General features: G+C 42.3%; 1 protein-coding gene across 2 annotated transcripts in view; it reads right to left on the minus strand.

Annotated features, from left to right (window-relative positions):
* Positions 1-795: 795 nt before the first annotated feature.
* The window catches only part of MRPL3 (mitochondrial ribosomal protein L3), a 48,928-nt gene continuing 23,692 nt past the window's right edge, over positions 796-26,031 (minus strand). Inside the window, exons 10-12 of one of the 2 annotated variants that reach the window (XM_048952027.1) lie at positions 6,934-21,710; positions 1,219-1,281; positions 796-1,040 (exon numbers count right to left, since the gene is read on the minus strand). In XM_048952027.1, the coding sequence (XP_048807984.1) occupies positions 21,561-21,710 (150 nt within the window). In that variant the 3' untranslated portion in view covers positions 796-1,040; positions 1,219-1,281; positions 6,934-21,560. Of the gene's footprint in view, positions 1,041-1,183; positions 1,282-6,933; positions 21,711-26,031 lie in introns of both variants that reach the window. The other variant, XM_048952026.1, reaches the window with a different exon arrangement.

The following is a 26,031-nucleotide window of genomic DNA, read 5'->3' on the forward strand; positions in this document are numbered from 1 at the left end:
ATAGCAGCTCTGTCACAGCTGCAGAGTGACTTGTCTCAGTCAGAACCAGGTGATACCCAGCAGTGCCTTTAAGGACAGGTCTCTGAGCAGCAGGAGGAACCAAGGGCAGCACACAGGGGTTGAGGCAGCCTGTACCTCTGCAGGGGCTGCTCCATGCCCCACCACTCAGAAACTGTTCATTTCCCACCCCTGTGGGCTGCAGGTTCTTCACTCCTTGTAAAGTCTCCTGAGCGCACTTTGTCCTCGTTCACCACTTTCAACTTACTTACAGCCATTTCCAAGCACCTTTTTAAAGTTGGCAGCTGCTCTGCCCACACTTACCAATCAAAGACTTGTATTGTGCCTCTGAAAAACCATGAGGCAACAAGCCTGCTGCTCACAAGAAATAGTGCCCATCACAGGGGAGCACAGCCCACACAGGTGCCCACCGCTCTGCCATAGGCTGCACCTACCCATGTTCCTATATTCCCACCCTTATACCCTGCCTACTGCTTGAGCAAGGCATTGCAATATCCGAGAAAGCATCTGGCCAGGAATAAAACATAATCTTAGCTAAGCAAAATGTGCTTGCAGCTATCCAAGAGTCATTTTGGCCTTGGGATGCAATATTGCCCAGATTCCTTGTGTTATGCTGTTGGAAATACCTCCACTGAAGGTGTCCTTCTGAACAGGGCCACGCTGCTACTCTCTCCCTCTCACCTTTTTTGCCCTACCTATAGCCTGTGCCTTTTCCCCTCTTCGCTTACCTCAGGGTGGTACCTTAGGAATCTCCAAAAGAGAGTCTGACCTCATTGGAAGAGGACTGTTTCTCCTGACATTGTCTTAGCCAATCTTGTACCATTAACCAGTCTCAGACTGTTCTCCATGTTAAGCACATCCTCACTTGCTCCCTTGGGGGCTGAACCCCATCTCTCTGGGCCTCTCCTTTCCTCCCATGTGCTAAGAACCAGGCAAGGCAGTGTAGGAGCACCCAATGCTCTCTGCAACGAAGCAACTTTGACCTCCTACCATCCACTCCATGGCAGATTTTCTCCCTGCCTCTGAGAACAGAGGGAAAAAAAAAAAAAAAAAAAAAAAAATCAATGAGGCTTTCTCAAATAATTCTGGATTGTGTTCTGGGCACAGAAAAAGCACATTAAAGATATCCTGGATCAATAGGGTTCATGCAACATTAGAGCATCACCTGTTAGTCCACTACTAATGCGCTTTCATCTTTACCTCTGGTTTGGGGGATTTGCCTGTAAGAACAGCGTTCTCTGGAAAGAGTAGGAAGGGTATTATCTGTGAAAGACAAGAGGAAACACAGTTTTTCCTGTAATCGTATGTAATTATTAAAAAAAAAATCAATTTCCCTTCCCCACCAGAGATCTATAAACTTCATTTTGAGAAGTATGACTTTAAGAATATACACAAGAAACACATAAAAGAGAATATTTAAAAAAAATAGATCTAGGTCACATAGAAAGCTAATGCATAGACATACAGCCATTCCCTTGGTAATTTAGCAGTCACTTTAAGAGACAACACAACATCTCCACCCTGTACAGCAGAAAAAAAATAGTCAAGTAGTCTGCTATCAAAGGAGTTATCTTCAGCACATTTTCTGATTGCGGTTTGGTGTTTTGTTTTTTTTTAATCCCATCTCCAGGTGTATCAGTCTGTGTGAAACAGAATTATTGCTGGTTCATAAAGAAAGGTGATAATTTAAAGCACATTTTGGCTCTTTCCCTTGAGGGAATTTAATTGAAAAGTTGTTCTTTCCAACTGCACTTTTTAATATTGCTGGACTACTCTGCCATTCAACGTGGGAGGGCCCGATTTTCTGACACGTTCCTTGAGATTACATTTACTTGCCTTCTTGCATGCTTCCATTTCTTGGAAAATTCTTTTGTAGAAAGTGATATCTTCAATTTCATACCAATCTGTTATTTTTTAAGACAGTGAATAAGGCTCAACTCAGTGGCTCGTTCTGGATTTACAGGTTGTGAGGGTTCAAAAGCGCCTTTGCTCCGTCTGGCTGATACGTTTCCTGTACACAGAGCCCAGTTTCAGAGATTGAATTTGCAGTAGTTACTTTGCCAGGGAAAACATTCCATGGTTCATTTGTTTTTATAAATAAACTCAAGGTTTGAATCAGCAGTCCACCTACACTGTTTTGTCAACGGAGTTACAGCAGAATGGTGCTGGTACCCTTGCCGTGGGTAGAGCTTTTGCCCACTACATCAGGCTGCCCAGGGCCCCTTCCATCCTGGCCTTGAATCATCACGAGGCACTGGAATACTGCTTGTTGGAGTCTAGTTGTATGTATTTTTTTTTTTCCTTCCAATAAAATTCTTTATTTTAGTGTCTTATTTATTCCCCCCTTGTCTTCCTCCACTCCAGGACAACCCCCATATTATTCTGAGTAAGCACAGAGATTGGCATCTTAACAAAAGCAATAGGTCACAAAATGCACCAGGTCATTGATGGAACCCCACGATTAAGAAGGCCTTGGTTGGGTTGCTCAGGCTTCATTTCTTCCACTAAAGATACGAGAAAATTCCCACTGTTTCTACAGAGCCATTTAAATTAGCCATGTACCAAATTCTTGCTGATCTAAAAGGAGAGAGAAACCTTGAGCTCCCTGGAGATCTGTCCTGTTTGATGGTCACCTGCCTGACTCCTGCTCATGGCAGGGACCTGGCTTTCAGGAAATCCTCTCTGAGCACCAACCATAAAATCAAAACAAAAGAACACAACAACAACAACAGCAGCAGCCAAACACCTCACCTTTAGTTGCGTCTGAGTTAAGCCTCTACATTCCTGAAACATTTTATTTATGACCTTTTGCATTTTATTTTACATTGTCCTTCAGTTGAGCAAAGTGCATGAAGTGGTGGCTGCTCTGAAGATGATGGATGAGGCTCCCTGCCGCTTGCAGCCCATGAGTCATTTGCTAATTTCCTCAGCTAAAACTGACAGACAGTTACCAAGCATTTCATCACAGCCAACCAGGCCTTTATTTCTGAGCTGGCTGTCAATCTTCTGATAGCAGTGACTACAAAAACTGCTGCCTACAACACTGTCTCTCAAAGCTTTAATATTTTATCACTGTTGCTTCAAGTTCTCGCTCTCTTTCCTCCACAAGCATTAAGATCCTTTGACTATACAACAGCACAATACACTGAGCCTTGAATCTTCACTGCTCTAGCTATTCGCTCTGTATCTGCTTCTTCACAGCACATTACTCAAGAACAATGCTGTTAGGAGAATATTTTATTGGAAAACACCTCCTTATTGGTGGATGCTTATTTTTAAAACTCTTTCTAAAGGGATCCCAGAGGATCTGCTAATTGCAGCATATGATTTCTAATATAAACTCAGCACCTGTGTGTGTGTGCGCCTGGTAGCAGCTTCCAGCTGTGACAACCACCAGGGCAGATCCTGGCACTGCTCCTCAGTTTGAACAGGTGCTGATATGGGGCAGTGGCTCGATGTGCTGCCCAGAGGAGCAGTGCTGCCCATGTGTTTTCAGCTCCTTGGCCTCTCTGGGAGGTCAGAGCTTGGAGGCTTGTCCAGACATGTTTAAACAAATCAAATGCCTCATTTTAAAGGAGCGTGATCTTCCCATGCAGAGGCTGCAGATGTAGCTCACTGCTGTAAAAGGAAACATCCTCTTTGGTTGGATAAATAATGCACATCCGTGCAGCCAGTCGGAGCTGACATGATCTCAGGATGCTTCCATTCCCAGGAGAGCCTCATGAGTGCCAGGCTCTGCAGTTTGATTTCTTCTCCTCCGTATGCTGCCACCTCCCTGTCAGCTTCTTAACTGTGTTCAAATGCTAAATCCCCATCAGAATATAGCACAAATAAAGTAGCTGGGACAGCAGGCTGGGAAGAGACTGCACAGGTCTGGTAGTCATGACACATATCTGGGCCAGCTTTACAGGCTGATAAAATTATGTGTGAAATTTAATAATTACTTTAGCCCTTATTGCTCAAATCTGCATCAGGGTAAACTTTATCTCTGACCCTCTTAGAACTGTTTTTATCTCCTGGTATTTTTTTTTTTCCCCACCTGGCATTGAAAACAAGCATACCTCCTTAGTAAAAGGGCCTTTCTTCTCCTCCATGGCACATCCCCTATCCCTCTGCCTGTCCTCTTGGCCTGTTTGCACCTGCATCCTCTGAACTGCATTTTTAAGACAGCAATCGGAGCTGCACAAAGTGCTCCAGGCTTTGCTCTCCCTGCTGAAAACACCTGGAAGCTTTACCTTGCTGTATCACCTGGAATGTAGAGGAATGCAAAAATGAACCTAAATCAGACATCAGTGGAAAGTTAAAATATGACGCTAATTAATCTAGTCTCAAAATCCCACACAAACCCCTCTTATTTTTGGCTAGATCTTAACAGCTGGCAGAAGCTCAGACTCTAGAAATATTTTGTCTTCTTATTTACTCAGCTAAAAATACCTTTCAGTGTTAAAGCAGCCTTTTGTGTTAAACCGCTTTTGTGTATGTGCAAGTATCTAGATATATGTGTATAAATGTTATATGTAGGTCACTCTGAAAGTGATGCCTATTTATATCCACAGAAACTACAACAAATACAGAGAGCACAATACCACTAGTTGATAGAGCAAATTCTCAGCGACTAAACCCTATTTTCAAGTCACCATCATTAGCTAGGCATTTATGCCAGCAACGAACAAGAACCTGCATGCTGCACTCATCAAAATCTGCACCAGTTAGGGTGACCCATTGTCACCACCGTTGCTGCTGTACCACCCACTGCCTCACTATGCTCACATACACCTGCTTGTTGGCCTCCATAAACCTTCAGCAAGCATTGCTAAATGCCAGTGGGGACACTGTTTTCTACACAGAGGAATTCAATGACACAGCTTTGCTTTGCTACAGATGCTCTTCCACGTCAGAAACCATTTTGTCAGACTGCCCCCCTGCTGCCATCTCTCACATGGTGTATAATCAATGAACATACAGATGTTATAATTAAGAAATATGCAGGAAAGTTAGGCTAAGCAGGTTATCACTCCAAAGAAAAGTAGATGGAAAACTTACCCTTATCCTGGGTCCCTGAAAAGACTCCAAGAGGAGCAATCTCCAGAAGAGATCCTGCCCCAATGGTAGCCAGCTCTTAAATGGGGTCTAGGAGAGGTGCAGCCTGGCTCCACCCCTTCTGATAGCACAGGAAAATTGCCTTCACCTGTGCTCCTAGGGCTGACTCATTGCACACCTCAGGTGGTCAATCAGAGGTTCAGGCTGTGATTCAGCAGTTCCCACACACATGGCAAGAAAATGTAATGGGATACTGGATAAAAAAGGTTCAACTCTACTGCCATACCACCAACATGTGTCTCTAATGTCATAGGCCAACATCATAAAATTGGGGGCATTACTTTTGGAACAGTCCTTATGTACACACAGATAGAAATATATACACACGTATGTAAAGTGTATAAAACAAGTGGACATAAATGTAGGTGTACATATAAACACATATTCATCTATACACTACTTTAAATGAAGCAGAATATGCACAAAGAGTGGCCAAGCAACTAATTCATGTATTGTTCATGTTTTATACCTGGAAACCACTCTGCAGATGTAATTGCTTATCCTGCTGTTCGCTCACTGCAGCTGCTGTAACTTCACAAAACTTGAGTTTACGAGCTTTGTACTTACTTAAACTAATATAAACTAAAGTAATTAACTCTTCCTCCACCTGCAATTCCGAAGCAGGATTTGGAAATTGTGCATAGTTCTTTCTCATCAAGTATTGATATCACAAGCACTTATTGCTCGGGCAATCAGAGGAGGAAAGGTTACCGTCTATGCTTGTGCATATTCATATGCATGACTTGTGCTTATTCTTTGTGTCTCACCCTTTGATTCCCCAGCACATCAATGGGCTCACAGAGGACCCCACTGAGCACAGCCCACGGTAGGGAGGCACTCTAATGTGGTTCACTGTCTTATCACAATGGCCCAGATAAGGCAGGTGGGCTTCCCAGCTGGGTTTCCTGAAAAGGGATGCCTAGAAAGGATTGGTTAAATCTCAGCACTCCCCAGGAAACTTTTGAGCTCTTCCTGTAATGTCTCTGTTTCTGTTAACGCCCTGTCCCAGGCTGGTGAGTGATGCCAACCCTGTTATTTTGTACAGGCTCCATGCTCTCACCTGCCTGATAAGTACAAGGGCTCATGCTAGACTTGGTCTTGCCTGGGCCAAGCCTGGCTACAGCACAGAGCTGCCAATAGTGCTGCCCTAGCTTACAGCCCCAGCAGTCACAGTGGATTTCTGCCCCAATTTGCCTTCATTTATGTCATATGGTTTGGGGTCTTTGGAATGCTGCTGGAAATAGCTTTACCCCTTTTGATGAGAATTGAGCTTCTTTATTAAGCCAGATTACAGCTGAACCTTGAGCATGATGAAACCAACCAGACTTGTATCGTTACGCAGATATTCTAGACCAAACACAGGCACAAAGGTATGGGGGATATGAGGGCTTTGTTTCTCCATAGTTATCATCAGCTGGTGAAAATCACTGTTCCATATTATGTGGCTGAGTGCAACCAGCTGGCTGCCCTGCTGGCTGGGGACAACATCCTTCTCTGTCACTTTTTCTTCCTGCAGCCTCTTTCCATCTTTATGGGGCTGTCTGTGCAGCTGGGTCACTTCCACAAGAAGTGCTGCTGATCCAGGCAGAGTTAAAGTGGGAGTGTGATTGCACGCTAAGGTGAAAAAAACCTTGCCTTGATAAATATAGTATAATACAAAGTAAAAAAATAAAAATAAAATAGAAACAAACAACCACAATCCTGTGAATGTGGGGACTGGCATTCATTTGCAACTGATATCCTTGGAACTAGTTTTGTAACCACCAAAGATCATGTCCAGAAAGTCTGTTAGAATAAGAACACAAAAATACTTACTTTTTTCTAACAATCCCCTTTCCTTATAATGGTCCAAACCAGAGGCCAAAGGCGTGAGAATGAGTTCTTACTGACTTTACTGATGGAAAGGCACCAATGGCTGTAAGATAAATTTTTTTTGATTTGCTGCAGTAAATTTAGACCAACAATTAGCTTTTCTCTGTGGGAGGGAAAGGCATCCACTGACCAATATGGCTGACTGTGAAAGCAGAGTCACTATGGTTGGAATCAGTTCCATTACTGGTCACACTAATAAAAGCCAAGAGCATAAAAGAGACATATAATGATCAGTGTTTTTTAAAGGCAGTCATAATGAAAAAAGATGTGAAGGAAAACTAACCAGTTGAAGTTAAAAACTTCCAGAAACAAAGTGAGAAAAAAAAAATCACATTTAATGAAAAAACAGTGTCTTTTAAGTATATGGGAGGGAAAGCTTAATAGTCTGCAAAAGAACATCCCAACCATGAAAATCCATTATTTGGTTAAGAAATGCATGAAAATACTGTTATCTTCAGAAAATTCTTATGGGTTAATATGACTCTTTAGGCACAGCCCTATGCAACAAGGCTACTTAAGGACAACCCTTCACGCTGGGAGCCATAGGGATGGGTTTGTGCCCCTCAGTTGACCCTCTTCAGGAAAGTAATTTCTCTCAGCTTCTGACCTGAGTGGGAGGGTTCCTGGAACAGGGCTGTTGGAAAGGGCTCTTTATAGCTCTTCTTCCTCCACACTTTCCCAGCTGGCTCTACAATACTGGGATCGAACGCTGTTCATAAAAAAAGAAAAAAGAGGGCACAAGTGTATTTAGAAGCACCCAAGCTCTTTATGTGCTGGGTGCGCACCAACACCAACCGCATCCTTTCTCCATGACCCAATAACATTTAGAGTTTTCACTATGTCCTTTCCAAATGTCACAAGATGCCCCGAATTTCAGCTTTGATCATAAGTTAGCTTGAGCTGCCACTGAAGGTGTGGTAGAGTCAATTCTCACACCAAACAGTTCAGCACAGCTGAAACTCGAGGGAACACCACATAGAGCAGAGGCTTTGTAGCACAGCAGAGAAATCTCCGTGCTCCCTCCCATGACATAGCTGTGCCCAGAATCCTCTACTGAAGTCATGTATGGTTTTAAGGTATTTGTAGTACATGGGGCTGGTAGTTGCTTATTTTGAGATAGATTTTGAAACCCTACTCTTGCCCTAAGGAGCCTAGCAAAAATCCTGCAAGGATCCCACAGAGCGTTTGGCACAGTTCTGAGATGTCTTGAGATGTTTCTCCACAGGAGATGGAAGCAGGGGAAAGGACAAAATCTTTGAAAGCACAAGGAATAACTATAATTAAGCAGAGCATTTGTTGTCAATGACAAAAGTAACTGAGAAAACAAAAACAACAACAAAAAGCCTGCTAAGAAAGTTCTCCGCAGTGCAATTTCCTACTGTTTAATGCAGTAAAAATGTTTTCAGTATTACGTGTTGAACACAGCCAGTTTATTACCAGTTTTTCATGTGGGGTTCGCCTAGCTCCTCTACAGAGCCTGGGCAGGAGCTGCTGGTTGTCCATGACCAAAATGCTGAAAAGCACTGCAGTTACAGGGGAGACCATTTGTCCCAAACAAGTAATGGGCTGCTGTAATACTCTGCAAGCTGAATGTTTGCATGCAATCCTACCTTATCCAAATCCACACTACAGTCAGTCCAGTAGTATGCCTCTGTATCATAAATACTGTGCAACTGCTGCCTAATCCTAGTAGGTATTTGAAGTGCTCTTCCTAGGAATTATAGATTTATTAATATGTGAAGAATATTATTACATATTCCCCAAGGGAGCCTTCAGGTTCTCCATCTCAGACCTGACCAATAAATCTGCATGGCAAGCAAGGCTCCATAAGAGTGCAAATGGACACAGAGCTGTCAGACCTCACCACAGGTGGGATCTGTGCACGACTGTGGCCAATCCTGCACCATGCCTGTGTCCCCAGCATAAGAAGGGCACGTAAAGCTTATTACTTGCTATGGTATTGTATTGGATGTTAGTTAAATAGTTATCTTTCTTGAAAGTATTAGCAGCTTTTCTGTTGTTTGAAAATGTAGAGCAGACAAAAACTGCTAGCTTAATGATCTGAATACCTGAATATATTCTGGATATCTCCATAAGTGATTACAGGCTGAAAGCTTTGCTTCTGTCCATTTACCAAGATTGTACAAGACAGCTGATCTGTTGCATTGTGACACAGCTGTGTCCTCAGAACACCTGAAGTAAGTTACCTGTTAACTGCTTATTACATTTAAAAAAAAAAAAAAGGATGCAAGGTTCTTCAGTTAGTAATGAGAAAAGAGAAAGTGAACACATCACTCACTAACCAAATCAGAGGGGAAAAACATAGAGTGTGTTTGCTTCTTCTGGTTAAAGAAATTAAGCACAGTAATAGAAAAGGCTCCTGTGATCAAGGGCCTGTGGCAGGCCACCTGAAATGGCAGCTTGGATCCATGAAGGTCCTTCATAGGTCCCACACGCAGAGCAATCCCCCAGTCCCCCAGAACTTTGTCTGGAGAGCCAGGACCCCCTTCCAGATCCTTCCCCTGCACTCAGCAGGGGGGATATCTTCCTGCTTGACCTTGTACTGCGTAAGCTTCTCAGTGTGAGCCAACTGCCATTGCTACTCACAGAGCAACCAACTCACAGAGGGCTCTTACAGGCATCTGAGCACAAAAAACGTACCTACCCCTAAGTGCTTATAGCTCAGACAGGAAGAAACCTGCAGTCTGCAGAGTTCAGCAGAGGTTTTCTGGAGGAACCAGTGCCCCCCTGGACAAAGCCATCTGGTGTTCTGCAGGGGGAGAGGTGGGTGATGGTCCTTAGTTGAGCTATGGGACCTTTCATCCAGAGCCCTGCTGGGTTGCTGCAGCCCCACACTGGGTCTGCATTCATTCTGCAGAGGAGCTGGAGGAGAGGAGCTCAGCACTTGCCAGGGCCCCCCCGCTCGGCAGGATGGGCTTCTGCAGAGAGGTTGAAAGCGTTCGCTGTAATAGCAGGCAAAGCAACTGTTCGGACTTCTCTCCCTGCATCTCCAAATTGTAAAGCCTAAATTGTGTCTCGTTTCCCCTCTTCCGCTGCTCTGAAAAGAAACCCAGCAATCATCATAACAATGGCTCTTTCTATTTTTGATGAGCCTGCGGAGAAAGCTAAATGGCAGAATTAATGCAAACCCAGCACCAGTCACAAGAGTTCCTCTGCTTTTTTAATATTAACCATATTCTGATTAATGCGAGGCAGTCCGTCCCCAGATCGACACAGGGTGCTGAACCACACTGATCGAGCCAACACGCAGCAGCTGTCTTCCTGTTATTTTCACCTCTTTAAAGCCTCCCACCTCCTCTCTCTCAGACACTCATTTGAACTCTGCTTAATTCACGAGTTTAAAAGGAAAAAAAAAAAGGGCTCAGATTGATGCTATAAATAATTCACAGCCAGTTTTATCCACCACAGGTGGAAATCAGAAAGGCTGAATCTCTAGCCTCCATATGTTGAATCAAAGTCATCTATTAAGAGAGGGTGAAATCGTATTTCTGGTGTTGAAGGGGACTGGTGTGACAAAACCAGCTTACCCTTCACTGGAGATTCAGAGAACGCCTGCGGCTAGAAACTCAACCATGGAGCATCTTCACTTGGAGGCATGACTAGAGCTAGGACAATGCTTATAGACTAAGGCTGGATTCAATTTGCAACATCCTAAGACAATTCTTGGATCCCAGACTTTGTTGTCCAGCCCCACAGTGTGCAGTGCAACAGGATGGCACTTGATGGGTGGCACGCAGCCTGCCAGAGCTGGGCTCAGGAAGGGCCAGTGAAAAACTGCAGGGAGAGCCCACTGAAATGAGCAGGTCCACTAGCATAGCTAAGGATTTCTGGCAAAAGCAAAGACAGCTCAGATGGAGTTTTTGTATGAAAACATGATTATAGCTGCATGGCTTGCTCCAGCATGAAACACATCTCGTGATTAAACTATAGCTACAGTCAGGAGGTGTGAGATAGCTGTGCTGGCAGTATGAAATGCACAGCAAGGCAGATCATGTTTCATTAAAAAAAGTCCTTATCCCTTCTGAACAAAGAGCAGAACAGTCTTTTATCAATTTCTTCTTGGTCATTTCCTAGCCAACAATATCAAGTTGCTGGCATATACTTAAAATATGGACAATTCAGGGCGGTGTTCACTGAGCCCCACAAATGCAAGCTGAGTACCAAGCTGCCAAGGCACCGAAGTTGCCTTCCCATCATCTGCATGGCTCAAATCCCTCAGAGCATTCTCTTCCAGAAGGTATTGTCTCTTCTGCAAGGGAAGCTCCTATAAAACCATATGTAAAGCAAACGTTTGAAAGCATGGGCCCACCTTCTCCACCTTGCTCTATGCATCTTAATTAGACAGTGACACTTGTAGCATTGTAGGAAAAAATGTGGTCAACCCAAAATAAAAAGGGGTGAATTTCTTGTGATAATAGAAGTTGCAAATGGAGCTTGTCTCCTCCTCTCTTATTGCCCTGGCATGAATGCTAATGGGGAACTAGGGTTGGATGCAACTTGCGTTTAACAAGATCCTTCATATGCTGCCTGGATTTCACAAGGTCTGTGTGAACATGAGAATAATTATAGTGAAAGACATCAAAAAGCAGCAAAAGGTTTCCTTTTATAACAACATAAAATAATAAACTTACATTTGTTTTCTGGTTCATTTCAAGGCTCAAATCTCCTCCTCTGAGTTTCTAACAGCTCCAGTATGTGGTTTTGCTAAGGTATCAGAAAAAACCAACCAGGTCTTCTTTCTGTAAGAGGCAACATTGCTGCTGCTCTGCGGAAGGAATGTGCAGTCCAAGGCATGAACACAGACCCCTACAGAAACCCTTAGCACAGTAGTGCAGATTGAGTCTTCCCCTGCTCACAGGGAGCCCTAAGCCTCCATGTTAGACCATAAGCTGCTGCTCCTGGACCAGCTGAAGTGTCCTGGTTGCCTTCTGCCTGTTCAATAAATGTAGTAAACATGATTGGCTTCTAGTAACCTGTTGGTAGCCCTCAAGACAAGCTGTGGGGCAGTGGAAGCCATCCATGGGCTGTGGGAAATAACTCTAAGCTCCTTATGAAGTCAATACCTGGCAGCAACTTCACTGCAGGCACAGCATACAGGCAATACCAGCTCCTTCATTTCCCACCTGCATCATCATAAGCTTCAGCTGGGCAAGACACAGCCAATCCTGAAGGGGAAAATGAAGGTGAGGAAAAATTTCCAATGAGCATTTAGTTTCCTCCCACCACAATTAGTGGTGCACGCGCTGTCATCAGATGACCTGAAATTTTTCACACTGAAGAATAGCTTGGCTCTGCTTTTCTGAATGCTGATTGCAGGTCCCCGAGGACTTGCTTGGCTTTGTTGCTTTGCAGTCTGTGCCACTGCAACTCATCCGAAACCCGTGCTACATCTGCTCAGCACACAAAGGAGAGCCGTACCGCATTTGTCCATGCAAAGGATGCACACAGGTCTCCGTACTTTTGTTAGGGATAAATGATCAGCAAGATAGTTTTCTTTTCTCTTTCTTTCTCATAAAGGGCTGGCTGGTTTACAGATGGATGAACTCACTGAAAACCCTAACACCTGAGCCCTGAGTTCAATTCAATATCATAGCCTACAGCACTTTGCAGCTACTGCATGCAACTTCATGACAGGAATTACTGAAGGAAGGTAGGAAAGCACTGAATTATTTAACATTAGAGTTAGGTAATTTTCCTGGGTACAAACAAAACTTTTTCAGTTGCATATTTTCCCCTAACTCCAATTCCCTGCTGCACGTGCCCTTCTTGGGACATAATTAATGTCATTTAGGGCGGAGACTTCACCAAGGCACTCAGCATCAGCTTAGTTGAGTTCCCAAATGGGAAGCACACGTGGTCCAGCAGCCTGGCACACGCCATGCCCTACAGCCACATGTAGGTGTTGAGCCCTCTTAGTAAATCTTGCCCTCCCCTTCCCTCTAAGCTGTTGTCACTGTGGAGTCAGCACACTCAGATACACTCATCCCACAGGACTTCCCTTGGGTTGGGCTTTGCAGCAGAAAATACAAAAGTGTACATTTCTATTCCTAGGAATTTTTTTTAAAAGCATGACTTCACAATGAGAAGGCATGAGATTAGAGATTGTATCTACCTGATAGATTTTAGTTAACTCAGGCAATTTGGTTACTTGATACGTGAACCTGTAAAATTTGGAGCTAGATATTACAGGATCCAATCCGTAAACGAAATAACCTTGTGGGATTTAAATAATCCTTTGAATACTCCCACCCTAATCCACAAAAGGCAAAAATGATCAGATCCTGCCCTGTCATTCCCTATTTAAATGGAAAGGAAAACTGAATGAAGCAGAGAGGAAAGCAGGTTAAATCTAAATGTAATTAAATCTATTTTCCAGATCTCTGCAATGAAGGAGCCAAACATCTTCTGTTCTTTGCAGAACTGGCAAACTTCCACAAGCAGAGATAGTCGGGGTCTCCAGCCCTGGCTGGCTGTTACAATGGAAAAAAAAAACAGAAGAAAAAGAAGAGAGAAGAAGAAAGCTTAGTTGTTACTAGGATATTATCACCCTTTAGGATTTTGTCAAGATGTTTATGTCTCCTGTGCTGTGTACGAACTGCCAGCGAGCCGTAGATGTAATCAGTCACAGGCACTGTCAGACATGTTGAATTCCAAGCAAACTGTCAGAGGATGAGGAGTGGGACTTTTACAGTCCTGTCACACCACCGACACCAAGCAGCAGAGGTATCATTACATCCAGGCCTGATCAACAGTTCCACTGTAGCTAACTGTGGCTATGCATGAGACGCAGAACAAAGTCCTCTTCCAAACTTCTTCTGTGCATCTCCCCTCTCCCTCATGCACGGCATCTTCTTTCCCCATGTCTTGGTGTCTGCTGCAGTGAGGCCCTGACAGAGCTGGCAGGTCACTGGTGGTAATTTAGTTTGCCATTAAATGAGTGACAGCCGCTGCCACGGGGAGGCAAATGGAGACAAATGAGAGGAGGGCAGTGGGATAGAGGCTGGCAAATACCTCAACATAGGCCCTGGGCTTCAGAATGACAGGTCCTTGTGTCCTGATGGTCCCTGATCAAAGTCATCCCAGCCCCACAGGTGCACAGCACCACTACAGCGGGCAGCGGATGGCTCAGGACAGCTGAGAGCAATCACTGAAGACAGGGCCTGACTTCAATTCCTGCCCTTAATCCAGGAATCAAAATCTATCTGCGGGCGGCCAGCAGGCACTCTCTCAGGAAATAACTCAGTACTCAGATGCTTCTTCTGAAGATTGTGTGCCTGAACTTCTCCTTTCAAGGGCTGCTTATCTTATCAACTGGGTTAAAGCACATTCACCATGAGGTGGGACATCTTCATTCCCAGATCTCCCTCCAGCCTTGCCCTCCCTTCATCTGCCAGCCCTCAGCTCTCCTCCAAACCCTCTCTCTGAGCAATCTCTGTCTCCAGCACCTCACCAAGCGCTTGTCCTCTGTTGTGTCACTCAGATCCCACAGGCTGTGGGAAAGGAGATAAATCTTGCAGTTTGCCAAGAGTTGATGTACTTGTGCCCTCTTGCAGCCTCTGCTTACCAGCTTAAACTTAAATGTGTGTATAGTATAGTATATATATATAGTATAGTATATATATATAGTATAGGCTGTGGTCGTAAAAATACTTCAGAAGCCAAGAGCTGGGCACTAATAATTCATTAGGTTTCTTAAATGTGATTTAATAGATGAAGTACTTACTTATATAACAGCAATTATTTTAACACCGATGTTTGGTAACTATGAAATGGTTTTGTCACCATCTCCCTATGCTTGCAAATCAGCAATTACTTTTAATAATTTGCAATGAAGCTCATTAAGTGATTAGGAGAAGGTGACCAGTCAGAACACTGCCTGCAATGAGGCCAGATGACAGCGCCTGATTACTTTTCTGACATAGATGTATTTCAGACAAAAGCAAGCGCTGTGTTTGCATCAGAGTACGTTGGTAAACATCTGCCAGAGAGGGCTGCACAGTGGGGGAGAGGGCCAGCGCTTTCCTGCCACGTCTCCACTGAAGTTTCAGGAGTCTGTTGACTTTTTTTCTCCCTTCAAAGAATGATGGGATCAGACCGCTTTCCCAACTGGAGCGGTTTCACTGAACTGTAAACAGACGATGCTTGAAAACCTGTCACTGAGCCTCCTCATCAGAAGCAAGCAAACAGCAATGGCGCTACCAGCTCAGAGCTGGTGAAATAAATAAGCCTTCACTGAGCACCCCACCAGCACACAAACACAGGCATACACAGCTATAAGAGCTGCTGCACCAGGTGCTTTCCAATGGCACAGAAGGACCAAGCCTACCCAAAACTCCTTCCAGACTGCGTGCACAACAGGGTTGGGTGCAGTCAACACCAGGTAGGCCCAGCAGTCGTGCCATCGGCCCACAGGCCCGGCAGCCATGCAGTCAGCCCACAGGCACAGTGGCCATGGTTAGGTGAGGAAGAGCGGTACGACATTTTGCAGCACCTTCTCAGCGGGGTGAAATAGCAGTTTAGATATCAACTGTCAATTTCACAGAAAATGACTGATTTTTCTCTTTAAGCAGCATCCAGGGAAAGAAGTTTTCTGTTGACCTGTGATCAAGAGAAATGAAAGATGAGGGAAGATAAATCAAATCTGCTTCTTGTCTATCCAACTCTTGCTCCATATGCAGTGATAAACTTTCAGGCCTGCAAAATAAAGGAAGAGGAAGGCAGAGTGTTTTTGAACTGCACAGCATAATTTAACCCTCTTATCACCTGCTGCCAAATGCTCTCATGCATCTTTGGTGCAATGCCAAGCAATGCATTCAAATTCTTTACAAAACTGAGGCACCAAACCCGTACATCACACTGTGAGTGAGCAACAACACATTGTTGCTGCACGGAGCAATAATACATTACTGCAGGATTTGGTGAGAATCTGTGTAAGATTGCTTTTGAAGAGGCCACTTGCACAAAAGCCTCTGCTCCAGCAACATTGGTGTTCCATCTTGATCTTCTAGAAATAAAAAAAAGAAAGGTTTACAAAATTACTGTGTCTTGCCTGTGAAAGATGAATCATAGTGCTTTTCAACAGAGCTGCAGGTTGTCAGGGGACCCTCTTCAAGGTTATTGTTTTGAGCACCTGCAGAAAACACATTTTTTAAGGCTTTCTACTACTTAGAAAGGAAATGAGAAAGGAGATGAAAATACAGATGAAAACTCAACTTGGCTGACTGCAAGCTTCTGTCACCCAGGGAAATGTGAAGCAAATTATATAGCACAAACCAAGCAATATGAAATTGGTTTAAACAGGTTTTTTTTGGCTAAAAATCTGCCTTCTAAGCCCATTCCTCCCAAATCCCCCAAAGCTGGCTTTATCCATGGTTTGACTTCAATATGTACAGCTTTTGCCAGAAGGTTTTACACCCTGGAATTTGAGATGCACCAGAGCACAGAAGGTCCCATCTCCAGCAGACACATCACGGAAGATAACTTAAGCCATTTTCTGCTTTCACACTGGAAACTGCATTTGCTTTCTTAGCTGATTGCATGTTCTGGGTTCTGTTCTAATGTCCAAATTTACTGCCATGAAAGTAGAGATTAATTTATTCAAAAAATCAAATTATTCACAAACAGTGAATTTCAGTGTGTCCTAGGCAGTAGATACATGGGTGTTCTGATTCCATTAATGACTGATTGGCCACTGAGATCACTAAGCACAAACATAGCACAGGTCCTCAGTATTCAAACTCAGGAATGATTCTGGTATGGAATGTCAACAGCAATCCACATAGGTGGGAACCTACACATGGCATTGTATAGCAATGAGGAAAGCAGAACAAATAAGGGAGAGAATTTGGGCATAAGTAGCCCTCGTCTCACCATGGGCATCAATGCTGCTGGAAAACTTTTTGTGATGCTCTCCCCTCTGACACACTCATACCATGCACACACACAGCTAAACTGAGGGGAGACATGCAAGTCGCTTAATGACAGAAGGGCTGGGTACTGAACTGGTGCTACATAGAAGGGCAGTTCCTTACTATTTACACAGCTATCCTCTCCAGTTCCTGCTTGGGTGCTTCATGAAGTAGGTCAACAGGCTGCATTAATTCAGAGAACATCAGTCTTCATATATGCTGCTACAGCCCCCAGAAAGAACTGCCAGCTTTATAAAGATTTGTTTTGTTGCCATGCTTCAAGCACAGCAGAGCTGCACCAAAGGAAATGCATTCTCTTGCTGGTGTGATTTATTACAGGGAGCCCTACAGGAAAGCTAGGGAGGGACTTTTTATAAGGGCAGGTAGCAACAGGATGAGGGGAAATGGCTTTAAACTGGAAGAGGGTAGATTTAGACTAGATATCAAGAAGAAATTCTTTACTGTGAGAGTGGTGAGATACTGAAAAAGGTTGCTCAGAGAGGCTGTGGATGCCCCCTCCAAGGAGGCTTTCAAGGCCAGGCTGGATGGAGCTTTGAACTGCCTGGTCTACAGGAAGCTGTCCCTGCCTATAGCAGGGGTGATGAAACAAGATATAATTGACTTAAATGCCTCCACCAGAAACTGCACATTTTCTCCAGAATCAATAAATGAATACTCAAGACCAAGGCCAGCATTTTTGCATGTATTTACAGGTGCTAAGAGCCACCAAGCGTGATGTATGAATACAATAAACAATACCGTGCTACATTATATACTGTAGTGCAGAGCAGCTCCCTGCAGGTGAGAGATGCTCGTTAAAATGCAATTAATAAGCAATGGCTGCGCACCGAAGGGCACAGGAGCTGATTATTAGAAGACCCAGGGTGTAGAGGCTTCCAGATGAAATTTCAAGAAATGTGGGTGTGAAATAAACTAGGAGATTGCTTCCAGCCAAGCAATGTACTTACAAACATGGCACTGATGGAATGAATGAGACCACCAGTCCCCTCAGGTGTTGGTTATCAGACTGGGAGGCACCTTGGCTCACCACTGCTGGCTGTTGTGGAGACAGCTGGAAGACACAAGTCAGCTCCCCCGTGGTTTATATGGCAATCAATCTTCTTTCAGTCTTCTCTGGAGGTGTAATTTGGAAGATCACAGTTGTCAGATTTGCCCAGGGTATTACCAGCACAACTGCCTTTCTGTGCTGGAAGGCTTTACAGAGCCACAAGTCCTCCTGGGGTTTCGTCACTTCTCATTCCACGACCATACCTGCATTGACATCTAATCTCACTGTACCACACTTCACCTTTCAGAGCTGCAGCTAGTTATTAAAATGCTACATTAGCAATCCCAGCTTGTGAGCTAGATTGTACGAAGCTGGTAATGAAACAGTAATTTTAAGAAAAGCTCTGCCCTTCCCAGACTGTGAAATCCACATGGAGGGTGGAGAAGGGTGAAATTCTACAAACAAACTCCTGTCATCACTTCGGCTTACTAGCATAATATTTATTAAATGCTAGCAGAACAAACCACAGTTTTCCACATCAAGTGAAGGTAACAAAGGAAAATGTTTATCAGTCTCACATAATGACAGAGCAATGGTATTTAGAAGTATGGATTTGAGTGAAATGAACGTTTCTTGTTTATCACCCATGGCTGCAATTATGTTGTCAAGTGATAGATGAGTGTTTTGATTTCCTCTTCCTGCTGTCTTTTTACCTTCAACTTATATTGTATGCTTGCCACTGTTTATCCGTGTACTGTTACAGAACCACTGAGAGAGGTTATTAATAAAGAGTATTTATTTTTCAAAGCAGTCACGCCACGCAGTCATGGATACAGCTGATGCTTAACCCTACAGACTCCTCCAAAGCAGTGTCAGTGATGCTAAAAGCACCCCCTCTTTTTCCCCCACAACAAGCAGCAGTAATGTGCTTCTGGACATGAGACTCAGTGCTAAACCAACAGTCCTTTCAGTCACAAATGGATAAAGAAAACAGGCTAAGAATGAAAGAAATGCTTGCAATCTGCCTTTGTCCCCAGGTCTGGGCACAACTGAATCCCCAGGGAGCATACTGGTGTATAGGACTGTTTCGCCAGAATATCTAAGAATTGCTGCACAGAAGGCTTCCTGCTAAGATAGCAAGAAAATATAGGAGTCAACAGATCTACTCACAATCACGGTCTTAAAAACTCATGGATTTTTTCCTGGTAACATGTTCTGCTCCTTCTTTAATAGTCTAGAGATAATATGGACAGTCTCTTTATTTTGCGATTCTGTAACTGCCTGAGCGCATTTCCTGACAGCACAGAACTCTTCAGAAAAGTAACAACATGCACAGGTATCCATTTGCAACAAAGCCTTGGTTTGCCTTTTCAGAAAAAGAAACCTATTCTTAGCACAAGAGACAGGAGAACTAATGGCAAAAAGGGAACAGTGCTTCTCTTACTACAGAAACAGCAACTGAAGCAGGTTGCCAACATTCCCCTCATATTGAAGTCTCATTTTAATTTATTTTTCTAAATGTATGGTTCCCCTTAAGCTCACATTTGATACTTGGTGTTTACCAAGGCAAGCACTGAAAGCTAATTCAAAATATAATGAAGTACTGGAAAGAATCTCACAGTCCTGGACCTTCTGGCTGACAAACTAAGCAGGAGAATGCTATCTCTGTCATGACCTCCTCACTGACAGTCAAGGGCCATTATAATAAAAACAAACAAAAAGTCATTACAAACCAACTGAATGACACCTTGAGACTTACTAAGCAGCTCCCAGGAGTAGCTCCAGGGCTCTAACTCCTGCCCCAGGCAAGCAGCTCCCCACCACCTCCCTCCTCCCCCTAGCAGCAGCAGTGTAAGTCCAGCCCAACAGCTCCTGCACAATACTCAGAGCTCTCCTGTACTTGCTAGGCTGTTTCCATACATGCATGAAATGATCTCCTTGTGCAAAGTTTGTATCCACCAGAATTATCTTATAAACCAGAGCAGGACACAAACTAGGCAGTTGGAAATCTCCTGATCTACATGTGTTTGACAGCAAGTATTGAAATGCTGCAATTTCTAAACTCTGCTGCATTAACAGGAGATGGAAGATCAAACATCTCCTTGGGAAATCGCAACTATCCTGTATGTGTGACAGATTGCACTCACTGCTAGTACTGCAGCCAAAATGCTGCATACCACTGCTTGTTTGCTACAGTGTACAGGTTATTGAGTCACATGTGCTGTGAGATGCCTGCACTTGCAGAGCCAATGATACTGAAGAGAAGGGGAAGCAGAAGGGGAGTGCTGTTATCTGATTTAATCAGCGTGCTGAATATTTGATTTAAAATCTGGCTGAATCCAACTAAGAGTATGCCACAATGTAGATATTTACCTGATCACGTAGCCTCTTTTAAGATAGCATGGGATTTCTTCAAGCTATTACAAAAAATTCAAAATAACCTCAGGGACTGACAGAGATTTCATAAAGACAAGAACATCACTTTTAAACTGGTATCAGCAAGGATGTTTTTTTTAAGGTATGTGATATCTTGTGATGAAGCTGCAAAGATGAACAGACAGCACTAATAAAATATTAATAGTAGCTCAAGAGATGTAAATTCTTTAACTGCTGTAGGGTTTGTAAATAAATGTTCAGATGGCACCCTGACACAGATATTTACACAGATATTTGCTTCTGCGTGCAAGAGGACTTACAGTGTCCAGAAGATCAGACTTATAAATAGGAAATCACATCAAGAATAAAAAGAGTGTACAGAAGCCCACTATTAAAAGGTGGAGTAGAAGAAAGCTAATCATTAGCATAGAGAAATTCTTCGCATTTGGCCTCTTTTATGAAAGCTCTCCTGTAACACCACAAGAATCCAAGGCAGAGACTATCTTAAATGCAGTGACGTGACTCCCAGGAACATGCAAGGGAGCCTCTGTGAAGAAGGTATCAGTGAAGGTAGCAAACAGGTGGCCACTGCAGTCTTAGTGATTCTTTGTTACTGAGCATTTCCCACCTGAACACCTCTTTGCCGTACACACACTCTCTCTGAAGAGACTGACAGTGGTTGACATGATCCCTCTTACAGGAAATTTGTTGGGTATCTGCTAATTCAACTCAGAACGTTAAAGCAAAAGGAAAGAGCTCTGGTGAAAAGAAATAAAACAAGCCCAAATCAGTGTATTTTCCCTTTTTATTCTGAGCTATTCTTTATTAAGTTGGATTTGTATCTGATTTATTCACCCCCTCAGATGCAAAAGCCTATCTGAAAGTTTTTTTTGACTGATCAGAGTTGCCCAGGCTAGTTTCCAAAGAGGACAAACACAGAGTTTGGTAGTATTCAGAAGATCAAACTAAAGCCATCTTCAACAGTTTCCAGAAATCTCTAAGTTTTCACAGCCTATGGCACAGGACAAAAGATAGCTGACAAAGATGAAGACTAACTGCTCTGATAAGCTTTGCAACCTGTCCCTCAGACTCACCTGCTGATTTATCAACAATCTTGAGTTTTTACCTGACCGAAACAGCAATATATGAAACATCCGGGTCAGTTGGCCAGATTGCAATTCATTGGTTTACTTTTATACAGCATTGCAAAGTTCATAAAAATAAGAAAATTCCACGTTTTCAAGATATCAAAAACATTACGCGTATGTGACCGATGGATCTGTGAACTGGAACATGTCCTGGTCGTACAAGTCTTCTGGTAGTTTTTCATCTCCATCAGCAAAAAACGTGGGGAAAGGAGGGTTTTTATTGCAGTCTTTGTAAACACGCAGTTTTGTATCTCTGACCTAAAAGCAAAGGAGGAAAAGGAAGGTTAATAAATCTTACAGAAAACTTTCAGACAAGTGCACAAGACATTAAGGAAATCATCTAGCATGAGTAAGCAAAAACAGCAGCATTCACATTATAGTTGCTTATGTGAAGGATTCTGTATACAATCAGTTCTTTTAATATCAGCTTGTAACCTAGTCACTGATGAGTTAAAAAAGCACAAACAGAAAACACAGCCTCACCCCACTCACCACCAGAGCAAATAAAACAACAACAAAAAAAACAATGGAGAATTTATTATCACTCGTACCAAAGTGACAGAATCAATTCCTACTTCTATGAATTCATTACTCAGTATTTTAATGTTAAGTGAAGGTAAGCAGGACTTGTTTAACTGTGTTATATCCCACACTGCTTTCCTACATGACACACCAAGTTATATTATGCAGTGTAATTGTCCTCTTCAACAGCCAAAACACGCTTTTGTATTTACGATGCTGTTCTGGCAACTGATTTTGTAAAGATACACACACGTGCTGTAAGTGCTCCCTCTGGCTACTGCAGAGCTGCTCCATGATTGCAGATTAACTGTGTAGACTTCTTCCCATAGGAATCAGTGCCCACGTTTGTGGAACATGAGCCCTTAAGAAAGTTAATTTTACAAACTGCAGTGCCAGAGAGAAATAACTTTCCTTTACTGACCTCTCCATTGGGCGAAGAGGTTTAAAACCTAACCCCCAAAACTCCCATCTCTGAAGAAAATTAGTAGTTAGAATTATCAGCAAAAGGCAGTTTGTCTGCGGCGGAAGATAGAGGAGCAGTATCTCCTTAGAAAAAAGAGCTACAAATTTTCAAATAATGAAATTTCATTTATAATAAAATGCTTCACTTCTGTATCATTACATATGCTCTTCCTCCTGGAGCTGTAATAATCTCTTTTCAGGCACTAAATTCAATTGGATTAAAGAAAGGCGCAACAAGATTAAATTTTAGTATAGTGAAGATAAGCTCTTTCTCCTGCTCACCCCCATCTTTTTTTTGTTGGACTTAAGAGCAGGAAGCTTGTTCTTACTTGGTTGGAAAAAGCCTCAAATAAGAGAACTGTGATTTACAGCACAAATTAAATAAAACAATTTTATGCCTGCTGACAGCTCTGTTCTGACAGCCAGTATTTACCAGATTCATATCAGCTATTACTTGAGCCTTAGCCAAAGTCCAGCAGGATTCCTGCAGATGAAGTACACAAAAGGTTTGACTTAAGCTTCAGCTTCTGGAAAACTGCTTTTATTTTTTTTTCTCCTGAAGAAGTTCTAACAGTTTTATAAGTCAGGTTCAATAAACAGAAGAAAATATTTTGCTGAGAATAACGGGGAGAAAGGCTTAGATTGTTCCTCTTCTACCAGACACCATCTATTTAGTTGCCAACTGCCACACATGACTATTGAAGTACCAGTACCTGGGACAGACAATAAACCAGGTGGAGGTCAAAGCCCAAAGACCTTTGCTGCAGCAGTTCCAACTACAGAGAGTTCACAGGAAACACAACCAGACACAAACCCAAACTGCTGCGGCCAAGAAGTCATCTTTCCCATTCGGTATGCTGCTGTCATTCCTTTTACTAGATAAACATGTTTTAATAACTTCACTAGTTACTATTATTCCCTTATTCTCTCCTCCCTAATCCCACAGCACATCACAAGACTTCTTTGCTAACTCTCTCCTGGAAGACAGCAAAAATATACATGGTCTCTACTTTTACAGCATATTTAGGAAGATAAAAATAAATTATTTCTGATACCTTATTTATTTCTTTTGCATAGAGTGCTTTTCATGTCTATTTTTTTGCTACTTTGGATTATTCTTATTATAGACATACGGTGTTAGAGGCTGTTTGAAATTCCTAAAAAGGAATTTAAATGTTTGTTTTCCATTCTTTTTCCTTTTTCTTAAAGCAAATCTGAAGACATCTTACTCAAGATGTCTGTTCTTAACTGAAGGCAAAGTCGATGTTCAAATCTTTGTGCTACATTAGTTTATCTAAATGAATGTAAGATTTCTGTTCAACCTGCTTCTGTTGCATTTCATGTATTAACATCAGGTGGTAGATGGTAGCTTTTTTGTGATAAAGAGAATACTTCAAGTCTGAAGATTCTTATGGGATATTTTCAACAGACCATCATACGGTAATATTTCATTTTACCCCTTCTAAACTCATCAGAATCTTGACAGATCCCAGAAGTATGAACCACAGCTGGCGTTAAAATTCTTTTCTTCTTATACACTCTGTATTTTGATGACTGTAACTGATACAGATGTTTTTAGACTGACAAAAAATACTGCTCTTTTTTCATCTTTTCCAATATTTGCTGCTTTCAAGTGCAAGTAAAGCATCAGGCAAAACATCCTGAAGCATCATATTAAAGCATTAATATCAGATTGAATGAATTTCCCTCTTTCTTCTGTCTTCAAACTTCCAAAAGTTCTTAGGTATTATTAATCCTATAAAAAAAGTAATACAAATTCACTTCACATGTGAAAATTCCAATTAGCATCTTAGAACATGGTACAATTTTTATCTATTTTCTCTACAGAATTCCTGGATGTCTTGCTTTATGCTTATGAATAATGCAGTACGCCAAATTTTCTGTATGTAATAGCTCAGATTTCTGCACAATAATTTCACAATAATATAAAGAAGCTAAACAGAATGCATCAGCAGTTATATTTGTTTCTGCAAATACTGTCTTTTAAATGACACAGCACAGGTCTTCCAGTTGTCCAAGTAATCTTCTGAGAGCAGCCCTAATAAAGGGAAAAACAGTATGTCTTTCACCTTATTCCTCAGAGTCACAATCCCACTGCAAAACAATGCTTTATAGCAAAGACTCCAAAACTGTATCAAGTAACACTTCACTTTCTTCCTTCCCAGAAACCATAAAATATTTTTTACATTCTGTGTTGAAACTGCTATATAAGCAATTGCTCTGGTAATCTCTTACAGAAAGGCAGTAGGCTCTAACACATTTGCAATTATTTACAAATAATCAACATACAAACCTCTCTCATAACTGCCTGCAGGCCCTACAAAGTAACATCTACGATTCTTAGGCATGTCATCATTAAATCTTTAAGCAGCACTTTTCTCAGGCTTTCAGGCAGTATAAATCCAATGCATTCACAACTGATAGCACTGACCCCTTTCTGCTCTCTTCCTCTAAGAAAGAAAAAATAAGGGGAAAAAAAATGGGGAAAACAGGAAATCCCATGATATCCAGGTAAGTGTTAATGCCCTGTTATTAAAATCAAGTGGATCCAGCTTTTACTCACAGATGGAGCTGTGCTCAGTGCCCAACTGACTATCATAATCCATAGAAGCATTCACTCTATAACTCAAAACAACATAACCACCTGGTTTGCTTAAATATTGTTAATATACTATAGAATTTATAGAATATATTCTACAGGTAGGTAATACACATAGTAGCACTACAGTATATTCTCAGTGATTTTTTTTTTTTACTGAGAAAAGCTTTAGAGAAAGTTGAAGTTGGACTTTGTCATGGTTTTGTCATGGTTTTGTCACTGTATCTTTAACAGTCATGGAGCTTGCAGACACTTAATAAACTGCAGATATGCATGTCCCATGTAGTCTGGCTGGTATAAACAAACACAAATTCAGCAGTCTATCAACATGAAGTAATATGGTCTTAAGCATGCATTAAAACTCGATGCTGAAGTCACAACTCACACTGGCAGTTTAACAGGGCTTTGGGCTGTGTTAGCAACTATAGCCAAGAATGCAAACTGTTTGCCAGACAGGAAAATGTGTTTCAATATACTGAATGTTAGAAGTAATCTTCTCAGGTGTCATATGTTACCTAGCTCAGCCACTGTGCCATTTTCAGTTAGAGAAAAGAAGTATTTCAAGAACTATAACCATATCTGACCTGCCTTACTTTTCCTTAAAGAACATCCCCGCACCAATCTATCACGGTCCAGGACAGGGAAGGTGAAAGAGGTCAAGGAATAACACTGTTCCAACAATTCCTCCATTTGAGCACAGCACACCCAACTCAGGTGTCAGCAATATTGGCAAGTGAGACACAAAATAAGTAGGATGCAAACTTCTACAAACTTTTAATAAAGAGAAAAATGTAAGAAACGGTAGGGGAAGACTGAGAAGTTGTTTCTTAGCTCAAACACACTACTACACTAAAGCAATGATATGCTTCAAGTTTAATTCTACCTTGCAAAAATCAACATAGTGTTCGGCACTGAATATATGAAAAAAACTAAGTGTCTTAAAAACAGGTAATGTATGAAATATTATAAAACCTA

This window comes from Lagopus muta, chromosome 7 (genome assembly GCF_023343835.1).
Source record: "Lagopus muta isolate bLagMut1 chromosome 7, bLagMut1 primary, whole genome shotgun sequence".
Lineage (NCBI taxonomy): Eukaryota > Metazoa > Chordata > Aves > Galliformes > Phasianidae > Lagopus > Lagopus muta.